This window comes from Chenopodium quinoa, unplaced genomic scaffold (genome assembly GCF_001683475.1).
Source record: "Chenopodium quinoa cultivar QQ74 unplaced genomic scaffold, ASM168347v1, whole genome shotgun sequence".
In the NCBI taxonomy this organism is placed as follows: domain Eukaryota; kingdom Viridiplantae; phylum Streptophyta; class Magnoliopsida; order Caryophyllales; family Amaranthaceae; genus Chenopodium; species Chenopodium quinoa.
Window position 1 is genome coordinate 1,641,550 of NW_018744041.1, and position 18,270 is coordinate 1,659,819.

Sequence of the window (18,270 nt, forward strand, 5' to 3'; positions counted from 1 at the left end):
TGACTTGTATGAAATTTTGATCATAGTAATGCTTTCCTTTGAAGTGGAAGTTCCTATGGAATACATTTTTTTTGGGCGATATCCTATGGAATACATTATTGAAACACTTGCTTGCTGCTTTCCAAGCCAATAGCGCGTCCAAGTTTTCACTTTTCAGGTAACTTGGATATTTGCAGTCGAGTCTTAGCAGCATAGCTTTTTGGCCTGGGTGTGCTGATTACAAAGATATGATGCTGTTCTACCATACTGGTAAGCATGACTTGAAAATTTCTTTTTTATTCCTTTGATGTCAGAATCAACGGGGGCAAGAAAAAGGAAATAGTCTGATAATATGAACTGTAACTATGCATCTGGCTAAAGCTGGAGAATGTCATGTTAGAATTATCATGGTTTTAAACAACCTTATAATACATTATCATTTGAGAAACCCTAGCTGTAAGAACCTAATAGGTGTAGTTGATTCGGTATATTTTTTACTAATTTGGAATGTCTTTATTTTAAACAATCAGCTCTGCTGCATGAGAGAATAATTTCTTATCAGAAGCTACAGCAGAGAGAAAGAAGGCAGAGATTAAATCCTGCCTGTGTATACCTTGATTCTTGCATTTGATTTTCCATCTTTCCCTCAAGTTTTTGATCGAATAAGAAGCTTTTTTTTTTTACTGGATAATTGTTCTGTGCTTATCAGGTGGATTAGCCAAGAATAAAGGCTTCACTGTAATCTATGACTTGGTATTTGCTGTTATGTTGCTTCTTGGTGCTATTCTTGAAGTCTAAGTCATAGAATTGACTGCTTAAAGATTGTAAAATGATGTCTTATCAAACAAGTTATCAAACACTCAGCAGTCCTGGACTCCTGGTATAATAGAACAGAAGAACTTGCAGATTGCAGTTTTCAGGACCTCCTTGTAAGGGAAATACTGCATAATCTCTAATGGCTGCATGCTTGGTTAACCAAGTCCAGAAACTGTCACAAAACAAACTTTGCAATTTCAGGAATTCGATTTTTGATTGCAAAGCATCAAGACCAACTCCATCTCTGTTGATAGTGTTGACTATCAGGGCTCATTAAATCGGTTCTTGGCATCTGAAAGTCATTGCGGTACCTGTAAGTGTCTACTGCTCACTATAAACCTCGTCTATTTTAAACGATCTTCATGTGTTCCAATCCACAAGATCAAAAGGTTAAATTATTTTCTTACTCTCTCCTTTTCACAAACCATTTCACTCTTAAGAATTTCATGGATCGCCTACAGTTCTGTATAAGCAACACTTAATTCAACTCAATCGCGTAGACTGCAGATGGATACTGGCTCTCCATCGTCTATACTGAAAACTTTCCGTTAATTGGGAAGGCGTACTAGATTACTAGTTCTAGTTCTGCATGATTACTGTTGACATATGATATTGCTTCCATTTATCTTGAAGTGTTGTAGATATCCATACAAGAACCAAGACTATTAGTCTATTACTACACTGAAGCAATGCCATTTATCAAATAACATCCTTGTATATAAATTACTGGATTAGCATATATGAGTAAAAATAATGGCATTTTTTTTTTCTTTGAAGGAAAAACATGTTAAACAGGTGCATACAATATTTTCCACAATAATAAAAATCCTGGTTTAGCTTTTGTCAATAAATATATAAATAAATGTAGGTTGGGCCTTTACTGAATGGAAATCTAAACTGTCTTCATAGAATTTGGGCTTCTTTGCTTTTGTACAGGCTGGTTGGAGATTTGGACCACAGCTCTTAGCCCATATAAAACTGCTTCAAATAAATTTCTCCTAGTGCTCTCTTTCTACAGTACTCCATAATAATTTAAGTTTTGTATAACAGAAGTTAAATATCAAATCAGGAAAAACAAAAACAAAAACAAAAACAAAAAAAAAAAAAAGCCTTGCATCATATATATTGGTTTTATGTGTGATATTTAATTACTATACATACTAAATTTCTTTAATTATGTAACAAAAAAATTATGAAAATTACATAGTCTTTGAAAAATATACATTAACACATTCGATAAGCCTCATTTGATACTCCATGTAATTTTTCCTTGTGGGTTAATGTACAAACAAAGTCATATTATAGTCAAATCAGCCATCAATTTTTTTTTTTTTTTTGTTTTTGTTTCTCAAAGTTTCAAGACATCTTTCTCACAAATATATTGAAATTGTGATCAAGCATTCTCCAAAATATTAAGAATACACTACCATTTTAAAAAGTCATATAGACTATAGAGCAATAACAAAAACGTGCAACACATGAGACTATAGTCGGACATTATATGTAAGGTCTAAACCATCTTTTTTTTTTTCTTCCTTTGAGGAAAAGCCTAAACTTTTATTCATCCATGTCTTAAAAAGAAATGGAAGAATGTAGAAGGTCAGAGCACCAACACAAGAAAAAATGTTCGGGCAGAGGCAGAAAGAATGGAAACAACAAAACTTAAAATGAGGGAATATCACTTTATACTTTACTACAAAAAGCAAATGCACTTCCTATTTCAAATTCTATTTCTCCTTGGATAATTTGCTGCAATTTGGTTCACCTTTACATTGAACAAATGGGTCATTTACTCATCATTAATTTTGAATCTACGATTATTAGAGATTTGTCCTTGACTTTTATTTTATTATTCCAATATAATCTTCATTTATATATGTTGGGCAGGCTGATTATATGCTTTTATCCATATTCTTTTTTCAAATCTATAGAGCTTTGACCTATATAATTTGTCACAATCATCAAAAATACTTGTATACTACCTATATATAAGATAAATAATGCACTAAATTAAGTTGAGCTTCATTTTTTATAATTATATTTTTCATTTTGGCTTTGACTTATATTGGAAATATGATTATCTTTGATGAACTATTGCTATATTCTTATTAACACTTTGGCTTCATTTTAAAATTAGTTATTTGTTCAAAATTATCCAATACGAGTAATAACTAAAAGCATACAGTACAAAAGAATAGACAAAGAGATTAATTTAAAAGGATGAGAAATATATTTGTCTAGCTAGGTTATTACTCCGTATAATCCCAGCCTAAATAGTTGTCTGTTACTCATTTATTAAGTAATTTAGACATGCATCTAATTGCTATTTTAGATTAAAATAGTTTTCATTCTTTTTAAGGAAGGGTTAATAGTGGTTTTTTGTTAACAGTAATTTTAAATAAATCAATAATAGAGTTATCAAATTTAGCTTAAAAATATCTACCATAAATTCAAACTAGGTTCTAGTTCGAATTTTCCCTCCATATATAACATTAACTCATGAAAACCAAAATGATAATAAAGTACTCCCTCTATCCCAGTTTACTTGCAACATTTTGATTGGACACACTTGCCGATGCACATGTTTGACCGTTAATATCTTTTATTATATACCTATATAAGCTATAAAGAATTTATATTTAGAAACTATACATTCAAATAAAGCCAACAACATATTTCATGATTACATTGGCCTTTATACAATAGCTAAAAAGATGGTCAAAGTGAGATGTGTGAATAGTGCAAAAAGTCAAAACGTTGCGAGTAACTTGGGACGGAGAGAGTATAATAAGTACAAATAAACTTACACATTCGTGGCGCGAAAGTTGCATATATGAGCAATGATGAACTACGAACAAAAGCTAACATCAATCGTGCAAAGGTAATTATACACTTGATGGTGAACTTATATAGAAAACTTTTTGGTTTGAAGAAGGTAAACTTTCCAGAGATTAATGCACCTTTAACTTTGCCTCTTTGTAATTGATCAAAATTCAAAACTTTGATTGGAGCAACACAAGAAACACAAAAGAAAAGAAAAGAAAAAGAAAACTTTATTTTTGTTTTTTTTGATATAGTGCTCAAGTCACCTCTTTTGAGGAACAAATTCTACATAGTTGGTCAAACTAATTTCGTATTTTCCATTAGTTGACCCACTATCTTCTCATTGTAATTTGTCTGCTCCACAAGAAAGTGCAATCTTTTTTCATAAAGAACATAATAATAAAAATAAAGTTAACATATGAAATGTAATGCAACATAATATCTTTATAATAAGGTCAGACAAATGTTGATCCAAGGGGACGGTGTTAATTTGAATAAGAACATTAAAAGACGAGTTTCACATGCACTCATCATCTTTTTGCACTTGCTAGAGGTGCCCACATTTTGGCCCATCAAGGGTCCTTTTGTTAGCACCTAATTTTATGTGCACAGGCTTAGGTTCGGGTTCAGTTAGACTAAGCTGAACAATATGTTTCACATACAATAGATAATACTATGTGATTTAAAGTATACAAAATTAAAGTAACCTCTTTATAAAGTTGACTTTTATGTGATTTAGGATGACTATAAAAGCTTTAAACAAACGCATATTTTACTGACAAATGATGTCAGAATGTCACAAATATATCAAATAAGTCAATTTTAATTATAAGTTGAACGGGATTTAAGTGTTGGAATTCAATAGACTCACAAGAAGCACAAAACGATGTTTTCAATATATGACACTAATGACATCTAGAAAAGACGATTCTCTAAGGGTTTGTTCTCTTACGTTGAAATTCAGTTCAGTTCAGCTCAATTCAGTTCATTTCAGCTCAGCTCAGTTTAGTTCAATTCACTTCAGTTCAGCTCAGCTCAGTTCAGCTCAGTTCAGTTCCGTTCAGTTCAGTTCAGCTTAGTTCAGTTCCGTTCAGTTCAGTTCAGCTGAGTTCAGTCAATGAGAACAGACCCTAAATTTATGTAAAATCCATCTATTTCATGCTACATACTATGTATATCAGTAATATCACCATCCTCAAATCTTACAAATATAACAGAACCGACTTCCTCTCTTCTCCTTCCTCTCTCCAAAACCCTAGCCTCCATTGTTGAAATTTAAAGGGGTTTCCATCGGGAAAGCCCCAATCCTAGTTTCTTTAAAGTTTTTTTAGGTTTTATAATAATGCTTCTTCCTTTTGGGAGGAACTTTTCTCCCTCAAAAGAAAGAGTTTCCGATCTCCTTCGAAAGACAAGGGTTTTCAACCTCCTTCGAAAGACAAGGTTTATCTCCTCTTTTCAGGGGAGAAATTTCTTAGTTTTGAATCCATGATATTAGATCTAATGGATTGTCGTAAAATTATTTCGTTGGTGAAAAAGTTATCAAGTTTTCGAATGCAGACAGATGAATCAGAAGAAAAACATTCTCACGGCTACAAAGGATCGTTAGATTGTCTCTCCAACAAGACTGTATTTTCCAGCGATATAAGCGGGAGATGTTCCACATTGCAAGATCTACTCGACGATCGTAGTTTTTATGAAGGAAAATTTTGTTTGATTCAATATCTTGTGTATTTGTTTACATCGAATCTATATTGTAGATGTCGTATGACTTTTAATTAATAAAATATTTTTGCTATTAAAAAAAAAAAAAACCATCCTCAAATGTTTTGGACCCTTTATAATTTAATACTTCCTCTGTTCTTTTTTACTTGACCCGCTTTGACTTTTACACTATTCATCATCCCTCATTTGATCGTGTTTTGTGAATAATATGTAAAGAAAAACATATTCATGTTGGATCATTTTAAATTCGTCTCAATAAGTACTATCATAATATATAACTTTTATATTTTTTAATTATGGAGAATTAAAGTTATTGACCGTTAAAGTTTTGCATTGACAAGCATGATAAAATAAACAGGTCAAGTAAAAAAAAACAGAGGAAGTAGTCCATAATTTTTTTACAATACAAAAGATAAAGAATATCATTTTAAAGCACCCCTCAAGACTCAAGAGCTAGGGTCTCTTAAGAAAAAAGAACTAATATACAAACTATGTTGATACCTTTTTATCACTGTCTTGGGAAGAATATCTCCACGAGTTATCTTGTAATACTAAATGTCAAATGTAAGTATATGTATTGTTGTGTCTTATAGTTAATATTTAATTACACTAACCTCATATTCTGAATTGAATCAATACCAATATATCATAGAATAATTCTTCTTTTAGCTTGACTTGTTTAACATGGTAAGGAACCAAGGGTATACTATTCCCTATGTCATATAGCTAGGCATATGCGATATGCCATATAGTGCCAAAGGAGGAGAAAAGGACTCCTAAATACTCCAAAAATAAAATTATCTACATTTAAAAAAAAAAAAAAGAATTATGCAAAGTATAAAAATATTTAAGTACATATATGATGGGTGTAAACCAAACTTTGTTTGGTGGAGTTGGTAGGGAACTTATCTTGTGATTTTGAAGTCACAAGCTCGAGTGAATCGAAATCGAGCCCCACTAATTACAAATTGCTTGGGAGTAGGGAAATTTCCTTACTTCCCCCTTAGTTTGATGCGCTGACCTGCGGAATTGACCTGGTTAAACCTGTAATTCAATAGGGTCTTTCATCTTATCTTAAAAAAAAAAAAAAAAAAAAAAAAACTATGATGGGCATAGATTTGAAAAGTGTTGTTTAATGTGTTGTACGTTGTACTTGTACCAACTCTTTCATGGACTGGTCTCCCTTGTTCCACCAACAAGTACGTCCCATGCATATCTTCTTCCTGACGTGTTTTTAATTTCTTTAAACAAGTTCATTTTTTTTCAAATGGTGTGAATAAAGTTGCACCAAGAGACAACCAATTTTATTCAGTCTTTAAACAGCTTTCATGTCCATTATTCCCAACCAAACTCTTTCAAGTATCAACTTGTTATACGGTTCATCTCATTATTAGCCTACTTTGTCGTTCAATAACCATATTAAGTTACTAGACTTGCCACAATATAAATGTTAATTGGAGAATTTAAAGATGGAATTTAAAAAGAGATGAATTCATTCTAGATCGGATAACTTAGAGAGAAAAAAAGATCGGGGGGTGAAAAAGTGATTGATAAAGGATTTATGTTCTCTTATTTGAATATGACTTATCGACTAAGGGTCTGTTCTTTTCAGCTTATTTTCAATTCAGTACAGTTTGATTTCTAATTTTCTTCTCTCATAAAATATTCAATCTAGTTCATTAAATGAGAATAGGCCCGAAAGGGGAAGGAAAGGAAAGGGAATTGGAATTATTGTGCAGGAAAATGAAATCCCATTTTATCCCTCCTCTCTTCTCCCTTTCTTTTCTTTGTTGTTCTTTCCTCTTCTCCTTTTCTTTTTACAATATAGCACTATGGATTAAGATATAATGTATAAATTTCTCATAGGGTTGGATCATATTCTAAGATTATTCTATTGATAGTCCAATCAAACTTTTATCTCATACTTTAGTATGTAGTATAATTCATTTGTCATTATGGGTTATTAAGTAACACCTTGATCTTATAATATCCCAAGATGGATGTTAAGCTCATAGAGTTCTAATAACAATTTCGCTGATAAACCTATTCTATAACCACAAGTATGGCTTTGTTGAGAAGTCAAAAAAGCCTAAACTAAGTACATAAAATTACTTCATTCTAGTAATAATGGACAAATAAAGACTAAGAAGTCAATAGACCATAAATTGGGTCATGTGAATTACGGAGTATAAATCATGGAAAACTTGATTACTAAAGAGTCAATAACCATAAATTGGGTCAATGAAACCAATTGCACGAATTATTAACTAGAAGTCATTAACCAAATACACAAGTCTTTACTCTTTAGTACTATATTGAAATTTGAAATGGGACCTTCTAAGTTCTAAATATGTGGTCGATTATGTATCACCTAACGCATCTTTTTAATAACACCATATACGAGTATATATTGCTAGAATGAAATAATTTTATAACATTTTATTAGAGCCTATAGTTAAGTTTGAAACTTAATGAAGCCACCACTCCAACCTTTATCACAATTAAATCAATTGAGAAGCACAAACACTAATACCGTTTTCCAACACTATCTCTCTCCCTTTCTTCAACTAATTTCAACTATTTTTTTTCTCTCTCTCTAATCCAAATAAGTTCTTAATAAAGAGAATGAGGGAATATTATTTAATATAATAAATTTAAGGGTAATGCTATACATACCCTTAGGATATTCATGTCAAAAATACGTGTAGATCAATGTAATTAGTGTGTTTTTGTTACGATTTTCTAAATTTAAACAATTTATAAGAGTTTTTTTAATGCTTATATGTAACCCTAAGGACTATGTATAGCCTACCCTTAAATTTAGTATACTTGTATTAAATTTATTGTAGATGTCATTAATTAAAAAGTCTGTTAAAGTTTTAGATACAGTACCTAAATTTATTTTTTGCTCTTTCACATCTACTTAAGATGCTGGTTATAACAATAGGCCCTGTTCTTTTGAGCTTATGAGTAGAGCAGAGCAATATTTTAGCACAACAGAACAAATTTCAAATACAGATCATGTATCACTAAGACAGAGCTCAGTAGAGTAGAGCGGAAAAGTGCCTTACTTGAGCACCCCTAATGGCCCTAAAGCTCTAATACAACTTATACAAGTATTGGTGTATTAGTTGCTCGATTATACCATTTACCACCACTTAATTAAAGGTGAAAGAGAGCTAATCCAATGGAGGCATTATGTTTTATGGGCTCTATAAAATGCTCCTGAGTCTATATAAATAATTAATTAACGAACCCCAAAATCACACACAAAACAACACAAACACCCTCCTCTCTTCTCCTCTTCAGTCTTCACCAAAACAAACACTTTCACTTCTCACTGAACCCCAACCCACCAAACTTACATTCTTGTCTCTCTCTCTCTCTCTTTCTCGCCCCTCTCTCACACAATCAACGTGATTTCAAACACACTTTCTAAAACTGCACCTTCAAGTTTTATAACAATGGAATTTCATTCTCTAACTTTCTTTGCAATCACTTTCCTTTCAATTTTATCAACACTTTTCTGTGTTCATGCTAATTTAGAAGGTATGTTCTGCTCATTTTTGTTTCTTCATTCCTGGGTTTAATTTCAAATTTAACATAAAATTTATTTCTTGATTTTAATTAACGAAATGAACTAATAAATTTAAATAAAGTTTCTCTTTTTTTGGTGGGTTATTAATTTTAAAAATAAATGTTGATGTAATTTTACAGGGGATGCTCTGTATGCTCTGAGAAGGTCAGTAATTGACCCGGGAAATGTGTTGCAGAGTTGGGATCCGACCCTTGTTGACCCTTGTACTTGGTTTCATGTTACCTGTGACCATCATAATCGGGTCACCCGCTTGTAATTTCTCTCTCTTTTCACTTTGCATCTTCCTAATATCAATTACTCGTACTTAGTACTCCCTCCGTCTCTAAATTTTCTTCGTGTCTTAACTTTTTCTGTCGGGTAATAGTAATAATCATCGCTAAAACAGGAATAACTTTTAGAGACGATATAACATATGGTCATTCTATTCCGTATATTGTATGCTTAAGTTTGATTAATTCCCTGCAACTGGAGTTTTGGACCCTAATATCAACAACATAATGGTCATATACTCATATTCCTATGTTTTGAGTTAATACTACTAGCTGATTACCTTAATTGGTATAAACTTTGGAATGAATGACAAAATCACCCGTCATTTGGTATAAATAATGATTTATTTAGCTTAATATTTCCGCCTTTAGCTATATATAGGCTACTCGGCTATATATATCATTTTCCTTTAACTTGTAACCAAATTGTTGATTAGTGTAAAATCATTGGATAACAGGGATCTTGGAAATGCAAAGTTATCAGGAAAATTGGTTCCTGAGTTGGGAAAACTTGAGCACCTTAAATACTTGTAAGTTTTATTTATTTATTTATTTATTTTTTTTTTTTTGTGCAGCAATAAGTACTGCCTTAATAAGTTAATATGACAAGTAATCTAGTTGACCTATGTATCTAATTAAATTCAATCAATTACAGACTTTACAGTAGAGCTATCTACCTATCTATATTTTGAACATTAAATGGTATTTTATAATTCTCTGCTATTTATTCTCATTAAATTCTCTTAAGTTGTATTCTTAGTGATAGATCTAGTAGTTCCTGTTTCAACTGTCAACTTATTTATTGCATCTGAACTTGACTTGTGAAAAATTTCTCTTGCTGCATTCATGCTCACCTCCTTATTGTCATAAAGTAAGTTTTAAAGAAATTTTGAAAAATTTCTTTTCTTATTTTCTATTAAGTTCACCACTTTAATTTTTGTCAAATTTTTTAAAAAGAAGTTTACTTCTTTAGTAATATTGATTCTCGAGGAATTATGGTAAAGGATGTAATTATGTATTTATTATGTTATTGTTATATCGAATGCTATGAGACTAATGAGAGTCGATTTTTAAACCTACTCTAAGGGCGATTTTGGAGTGAAAAAAATAATTCGATTAGAGACGGGTTAATCCTTTTTCGAAGATAAATACAGTTATTGTCCGACTCTATATATGCATTAGTCTTGTATCGACTTGAACTTGGTAATTTTTTTTGTTTAATTTATTTACGAATGTTACTAATGACAAAACATGACTAATGTTATTTCACTATCAGTATGATATGTGGTTTTGGATGGAATTTGAACCTACCCACCACCCATAAGTTGAGCACTGTAAATGTTGGACCAGTCTCTTGATAATTTGAGGCTCCACTATGTTAATTAGTACTTAGTACCATATAAGTTGATGCTGAGACAGGTAGCAATTAGTACGTCATTATGCATGATTAATTAATCGATTGACTATACTTTGGTGCGGTTTTGTCAGGGAACTGTACACGAACAACTTTGTAGGCCATATACCAAAGGAGCTTGGTGGGTTAAAGAGCCTTGTGAGCTTAGATCTGTTTCACAATAATCTTACCGATCCAATTCCTTCGTCACTGTCTAAGCTCTCCAACCTAAAATTTCTGTAAGCATTGAAATGACTGTTAACGAGTTCCTTTCTGTTCTGTAATCTGTATAACTGTATTTTTACCGAAGATGAAAATTTAATGTAATCGAGGAACCATCTTTAATGAATATCTTCATGCAAACACAAGCATGAGATGCGTGCTTGGAGTTTTATCAAAGTTGCAGTATAAATTAAGGATCATTATGCTGCACACAGTTTGACATGAATCAAGTGATTCATTTTTACGTTGTCATTGTATTTTTTTTTGTAATGATGTTAAGCTGCTTCTAATGATGGCTCTTCACGTATGCAGACGATTGAACAACAACAATCTGACAGGAAGAATCCCCCGAGAGCTTACCAAGCTCGGAAACCTTAAGATCCTGTATGCCTCTCAATCATACACTTTGTATTTACCTCTCTAAGGGGGAAAACTGTATTCTCACAATCTTCATTTGATGGCTGCAGAAATGTGTCAAACAATAACTTGTGTGGTACTTTTCCAACAGCTGGTTCCTTCTCTAAGTTCACAGAAGAGAGGTGATCACAGTTTACGTTCTTCTTACTTTAAGTCGCAAATCTCCATTACTGTATTTTACATGCTGGACTGACTAAAAGGTCTGTTTTCCTGCTGTGTCTATTTCAGTTTTGTGAACAATCCCAGGATAGAAGGACCGGAATTGATCGGGTTTGTGCGATATGACTCCAGCAAAGAATGTTACTGAAATTTGAAAGAGGTGCAAGATTACTTGGCAAAAACAGCGATTATGTAGTAGGAATATCTGATAATTAACATTATACTGCATCAAAAAGGGAGAACAACAGGCTATAGTCCTTAGGATTCTCTGTCTGATGTTAAGACAGAGACTCGAATGTTGGATGAATCCTTATTTTGAGTTCGGTTTTGTCCCCAAATGTAATATATCTGTAAACCCTCAGAACTACTACTACTTGTTTTGTAACTGGTTTCATTCCTTTGTAAGGAAGCTTATTGTGGAGGTAGATTGTCTAATTGGTTGGAACCTCTCGGAAATTGCTTGTTTCCGTATCTTCTGTAATATCGGATGCATCATGCATGAAAAGACTTTTGTTTGCGGAATGGTCAATCGACTAAAGCGCATTGTAATTTCTTAAGTAAATTGATTGTTACAGAGTTGCTTGGTAGGAAGTGATCAGATTGAAATGAAGAGTAGCATTTTTTTTTTCCAGAACGAAGAAAGTTAATACAAGAGACTTGATTAACTGACCAAAGGTTGCTAGTCCTTTGCATTAAATTTCCATGATCTTAGCATAAACTTTCTCCGCAAATAAGCAAGATTTGCAAAATATTCTTAAGACTTGTCTAGATAGTCTATCATCTACTGGTTTTGTTCAAACAATCAAATTGGATGTACAGAGAAATCTGAAAAGCAACTAACCAATATCATCTATTCATCTTACAAACTTTTTATTCTGCAAAAAATACCCAAAAATTGGGAAATTCCTATTACAAATTAAATAATACTCCTATAAACAAATATATGTATTGTAATTTTCAAAAGAATTATGCAACCATGTACAGAGGCCTAATTTTTGCTGAGTACCATAAGGAAGAACTATATATATCATATAACAATGAAGAGCAGATTATCTCCTAATTTTCTATGCCATATATTATAATCTATGCTCTTTTACAAACGAACATGCTGTAATACCAATATAACCAGCTTGTATGCATTTTATGATCACGAACAAGCACAGTCTATACAGGGGCTTGTTCCTGTGATTTTCTAGGCGCCAACTTACGAGCAGATAGGCTCAGTAGGAGGTGCAAACTAAGCATAAGACCTGCAAAATAGACAAGATACTAGTTAGCTGCAAGAATAGCTTTTTTCCGTTTTAGCTGCAAATTAAAAATTCTTGCACATATATTTGATTCATCATCAACAAGCAACTGGGTTAAAAGGCAAAAAAATTCTAAATTAATTTAACAGGGATTGCACTATGATTTGAAAGCAAAAATGGCAAAGAGGTTTTAAATTAATTGTGCTGTCCTCTGCAATTAACAGAAAATGTGGTGCAGTGAAAAGCCAAACATATTACTAGGGTAACAAAAATTAAAACCTACAACTTCACAAGGGCAGTGAAAACCCAACATTATACAAGAAAAAAAAAATATTAAAACCTGTAATTTCACAAGGACAGCGCTGTAATATATTTCTCCTTTATTGTAAAAGACACTCAATTTCATAAGCTATTGAGTAAGGTATAAGTTTCAAACTTTCAATAACATTTGAAAGCATTATGGTTAAATGAATTATACTGTCCTCTAACTATGAAAATATGTGGTAAAGTTTCGGAGTGAAAAGCCAAAATACCGCAAGTACAATAATAATAAAATTTAATGTCTGCTTTTGGATATAAGGTAATTTGCTTCATCCAGATTGTATACAGCCCTGATACAGGTGCATATAGTCGCTCTCTTTTTTTTGGTCAGAATAATGATTCATATACTTGATAAATAGATATAGAAGAACTTCAAGAATATCCAAGCAACAATGCTATCTAATATATCATTTCTTAATGTTTGAAGCACAACTTTCAGAAAGGAAAACAAGATAAAGTTTACCTCTGGTAAAGCAGCCTACAAGATGGTAGAAATCAACTTTTTGTTGGATGCTGATTTTCTAACATCATTGGTGTCAAAGGAGGTGAGAAAATATCACCCGTCTTCTCTGAAACAGGTGAGGTTTCCGAAGGCCTGGAAGGTGGTGATTTTGTTGCTGCTCCAGCACCACTTAAGGGCATGGAGTAGTAACCTATTCGAGGAGGAGTGGGTAATGGGGATGCTATCTTAGACAAATAGAATTTACTAGCAGCAGAATTCTCTGAACTTCTTGACACCAATGGTGCAGAATGTCCAACAGTGCCTGAAGGTCTGCCAGAACCATATATAAAGTGCACTGGAGGCCTTGGAAGCTCATGAAGCTCATTTATTCTCGGAGAGGTGAAAGTTGGTGAGGTAGTAGGAGATATCACAGGGGATGATGCTGATCGATGTACAGTACTCCTAAAAATGGGTCCGGAGGAAGATGGCGGAGCACCAGTGACACTTACAGGATTGCCAGCAGATAACGAAGGCTTAGTTGACAAATGTTTGCTAGTCAAAGGACCAGAAAAGGATTGTAATTTGAGTTTTTTGCTACTCAATGTGATCTCAGGTTTCAGCAGCTGCGCTGAAATACCCTCAGTCAAAGGTGGGGGCATTCTGATGTTATTATTTTCTTTCAATACTGACTTTGAGCTTAGGATGATAGGACCAGACAAGGTTTCAGTTCGCACAATCTTTTCATACGTGTTCGGCTCCAGAGGAGATGAATGATATAAATTCTCAGCATGCAGAGGAAGTGCCTTGGTTTGTAAAGCAGAAACCCGTCTTGTATCACCTGGTTTAGGCAAAACATAAGAATGGAACTTCTTTGTTGATGATGGCTGCATCAATCTTATCCTTTCAGCTGGTTCAAACTTCCGCTGAGTAAACAGTGGGGCTGATTGACTGAGGATCTTCTTTTCTCTTATAAAAGAATCCTCATAGCTAGCTTTCACATTTCCCTGCAAATTACAAACTTTTCTGACATTAATCCAACGGATCTTTTGTCATTGTGAACCATGCAACACGCTCCAGAAAGAAAGAAACCAGAAAATGTTCAAGCAAACAATGGACAGAAACAAATGAACCATGTTATAAAGTTGTGCAAGTGTTTCAAAAAGACAGAACCATATGGGGGAGAAAAAAAAAATAGAAAGTGACAAGCGAAGCCTTCCTAGCTCTAAAGTATGCAGAAAAGCAAAAGATATGGAGGAGTGCAAGAGAATAAGGGAGGAGATATGGGTGAGGCTAGCCTTAAAATTTCTTCTAGGCCACATAAAAAAATTCAATTGATCACCATAATCTGTATTATTCTTGCTTTTAAATTCTTTTATGATTAACAGGTTTAACTCAAAAATGACATCAGACAATTGGAAAGACGAGAAAAGGATAATGCATGGAGATTCTTTCAGCCAAAAGTTAGTAAAATTCTACCAACCTCCATATTGCTTCTTGCAGCAGAAATATAACTGAGCTGCCGATCATTACGTTGATAATCGGATCTCAACTCTTCTTCATCTTCCATGCTAGAGGTGCTGCTAACATCATCTTCACTGTCATCATCATCTTCAACATCTTCTGACTCATCATCGTTGAGGCCAGTGAACTGGTAATCTATATGTTGCTGATGAGTCACCAAATTCACATGTGGTTCAACTGCCTCAAGTGACTTAAGCGCCTTCCTAAAGAAAGATAGCTGTTTGCCAGCAAAAACATAAATCAAACGTCAAAACCAACTATGGCACCAAAAAAAAAAAAAAAAAAAAAAAAAAAAAAAGAAATAGCTCAATAATAAGATAACAACCTGAGCAGCATGGTGGCGTGCTGCCTGAGTAAGAAGGCTTCTGGACTGCCCTTGTTTCAAAGATTTTAAACGAAAGACAAACAAGGTAGCTTCTTCATCAAATTCATCTTTTGCTGCTTGTAATTGCTGCAATGTAAAAGTGTCCCCCTTCCCACTTTTGGATCTTCCTTTCTCCCGGTATTTTGTTCTCATGTACTCAAATAAATCCCTGCAAAACCCAAAGCACGAGTTTAAGGGCTACTTGATTAAATGCGAAAAATGGTTAGAATGGAGATTCAAACCCTTAAAACAGAATCACCTTTTCTCATCACATTGATGCTTCATTTCCTGCAATACAATTTAAAATACAATGCATCAGGCACAGTCAAATTCAAATCAAAAAATGACATCAAGAAAGTCCTCCTTTCAATGCAATAAGGCTGAATGAGGCAAGAGATATTTTTGCAAGGGCGACATTCCATAATAAAAGTAACCAGCACTCCAGCAGAACAAGAAGTTGAAAGAAGAGAGGATAAAGTTTTAATCTTGTGTCAATGTACAATAATTAGCACCAACAAAGATTAAAATAGTACTAATCAAAACCACCAGACACACACTAACTGTGATTTTGTGACACATACAATCACCACATTAATAAAAATTGAAACAAAACAAAAAAGTAGTGTCAAAACAAACTAACCTCCACAGTATGAAGCTCATTTATAAGTGATTCTGATGGAACCGTGATTGTTTGAAAAATATGATTGCGCTGAAAAGTAAAAGGACAAGATTAGTGATCTTCAAAATAAAACCAGATGCATATATTGTCAAATTGAATGCCCTCTGCAAATTACAAACTATACTCACATAGCTATCAACAAGCTTTTGGAGTTCAAACTGCACTTTTCCAAGCATCAACATCACTTTACCTACAAGCAAGTAATGAAATTCGGGTTAAAGGAAGGACAATCAACAATCACTAATCGAAATTAGTCTATTATGCACACAAAAAGGAAGTACAGAAGAAGAAATATATCATAAGTAGGAACAAAAATAAAAAAAATTTAACAAGGGTTAATATCAGTTGCTAAGCATGAAAAGAGAACTGATGTTATTCTGATAAGAAAAGCTAATTAATATGAAATGCAGGTTTACTAAGCCAGTGTCTATATTTTCAAAATACATGAAATCGAAAATCAAATCGAATTTAAATCGAATTTCGAAAACTCACCAGATTCTTCATCATCATTCAATGCAATTTTCTGAAGGAGGCAAACACCCATCTCACGCAATGATTCAGAAAACTCTAAAGAACATCAAAAATCATTTTAGAAAAAATTATACACACAATTCCATAATAATTTTGTGCTACAATTGCAAAATTAACTACATTAATTCATAATTTATATACAAAATAATTAAAGTGTAAAAAGAAAATAAAATTCATCATACCATATGCACTATTTGTTGCCGCAGCAGCAGCAGAAAGCAAACTATCATAACAGTCTTTCATATCTTGCATAGCCTGCTCAATTCAAAACATAAAATTGCATGTTAATTTCAAATTCATTTTACAAAATATTAACAACAATCAAAATTACAAAATTATGAAATTCTTGAATTTCACCAATAATATAATACATTAAAATTGAATAAACATTGCATAAAAACCAATCAAAAATCGAAATTAAACCCTAAAAAAACATACCTCGGAAGCTTTAGCAAGCTCATCCAATTGAACAAGAGGCTGAATTTTTCTGTCTTTGTTATTGTGCTTATTATGATGATTAAGCAATTTCTTCAATGAAGTCTTCATTTTTTTTACAGAAATTTCGCCAACAATTACAGAGGAGAGAGAAATTACGAAGGTCGAAATTGAAGGATTAATGGCGGAGAAAACTTGCGATGCAATCAACAAAAAAATCCTCCCAAAATTGTATAAAAAATTTGAAATTGAAATTAAAATTGAAGAATTTGAAATGAAATTAGGTAATATTCACACCCTTTATGTGTGAATTAGGCTTTGTTCAACTAATGCGTTCTTCTTCGTTGTTCGTCTTCGTGTGAGACTTTCTTGTTGAATTTTTCTATGTACTCGTCGACGTACCAATATGGAAACGAATATGAAATGAAAATGAAATCATATCACATCATATTTATTTTTATTTTTATTTATATCTCAACTTTTTATATTCTTTTTCTTCTTTCTCTTTTTGTTTCTTCTTTCTTCCTTCCTTTTTAGAATTTTATGAAATGTGAACTTGAATGCATTTGCCCTTGAAATACTACTCTAAAAATCCAAATTTAGGAAGTTAAGACTTAGATGGAAAGAAGCAATATAATTCGTCCGTTCAGGAATCAGTTACGGAGTACGAAATATATTACTTTTAACACGTTTTTGTTAATAGAGCTCTAATTATAGTTTGTTACACTAACACTCTTTCCGTTTGGAATTTAAATCATATTGTAAGTAACATTTCACGTTTATCTACAACTACTTTAAACATGTTTTTGTTAACAGAGCTCCAAAACAAATTATATGAAGTAATGTTATAATAAAAATATATGATCACATTATGTTGTATATAAATTATACTCCGTATATAGTTTTTAAGCCATAATCAAAATTAAAAAATCAAGATTATTAATTTTCATAAAAATTAGTCAATTTAATTTGTAAAACATTGTGCCAGTTATAGTATGTTGCGGAGTATAAAATATTGTGCCGGTCAAAACATGCCAACAAAATAGGGACATATGGGTATATAATTACATTGCACGGGTTATAATTATAAATTACATTCTCATATAAAACATTATAATCATTAAATATTTGTGTTTTTTTAATGTTTAATAATCAATAACTTTTGATAACAATATAATATAAATTCAAGTTTTTTTGTTTTTTATATTATATATATATATATATATATATATATATATATATATATATATATATATATATTTGCTTGAAAAATTTTTATATGTTTCAAACTATTAGCTTGGTTGTTGGAGACTCGGAGTTGAAATGAGAAGT

General features: G+C 32.4%; 2 protein-coding genes across 2 annotated transcripts; one reads left to right on the plus strand and one right to left on the minus strand.

Annotated features, from left to right (window-relative positions):
- The first annotated feature begins 8,579 nt into the window (after positions 1-8,579).
- On the plus strand, positions 8,580-11,974 carry LOC110690488 (leucine-rich repeat protein 1-like). Its single transcript, XM_021867336.1, has 7 exons — positions 8,580-8,889; positions 9,058-9,190; positions 9,666-9,737; positions 10,696-10,839; positions 11,135-11,206; positions 11,290-11,361; positions 11,468-11,974. Exons 1-7 carry the CDS (start codon positions 8,805-8,807, stop codon positions 11,544-11,546), a joined length of 657 nt encoding a protein of 218 aa, XP_021723028.1. The 5' UTR covers positions 8,580-8,804; the 3' UTR covers positions 11,547-11,974.
- Positions 11,975-12,235: 261 nt separating this feature from the next.
- On the minus strand, positions 12,236-17,427 carry LOC110690487 (uncharacterized protein At2g33490-like). Its single transcript, XM_021867335.1, has 10 exons — positions 16,942-17,427; positions 16,686-16,758; positions 16,465-16,539; positions 16,101-16,162; positions 15,934-16,002; positions 15,553-15,581; positions 15,255-15,462; positions 14,889-15,146; positions 13,430-14,412; positions 12,236-12,648 (listed from the first exon to the last, which is right to left on the minus strand). Exons 1-9 carry the CDS (start codon positions 17,047-17,049, stop codon positions 13,462-13,464), a joined length of 1,833 nt encoding a protein of 610 aa, XP_021723027.1. The 5' UTR covers positions 17,050-17,427; the 3' UTR covers positions 12,236-12,648; positions 13,430-13,461.
- Between the last annotated feature and the right edge of the window lie 843 nt (positions 17,428-18,270).

What these genes read in the sequence shown, in the direction of transcription:
- LOC110690488 (XM_021867336.1), top strand. Translation starts at nt 8,805, where the DNA reads ATGGAATTTCATTCTCTAACTTTCTTTGCAATCACTTTCCTTTCAATT. An exon ending in CTCTCCAACCTAAAATTTCT is followed by an intron (nt 10,840 to 11,134) that starts GTAAGCATTGAA and finishes TCACGTATGCAG; the next exon opens with ACGATTGAACAACAACAATC. An exon ending in CTCGGAAACCTTAAGATCCT is followed by an intron (nt 11,207 to 11,289) that starts GTATGCCTCTCA and finishes TGATGGCTGCAG; the next exon opens with AAATGTGTCAAACAATAACT.
- LOC110690487 (XM_021867335.1), bottom strand. Translation starts at nt 17,049, where the DNA reads ATGAAGACTTCATTGAAGAAATTGCTTAATCATCATAATAAGCACAAT. An exon ending in GGCAACAAATAGTGCATATG is followed by an intron (nt 16,540 to 16,685) that starts GTATGATGAATT and finishes GATGTTCTTTAG; the next exon opens with AGTTTTCTGAATCATTGCGT. An exon ending in CTGCAAGAAGCAATATGGAG is followed by an intron (nt 14,413 to 14,888) that starts GTTGGTAGAATT and finishes TGTAATTTGCAG; the next exon opens with GGAAATGTGAAAGCTAGCTA.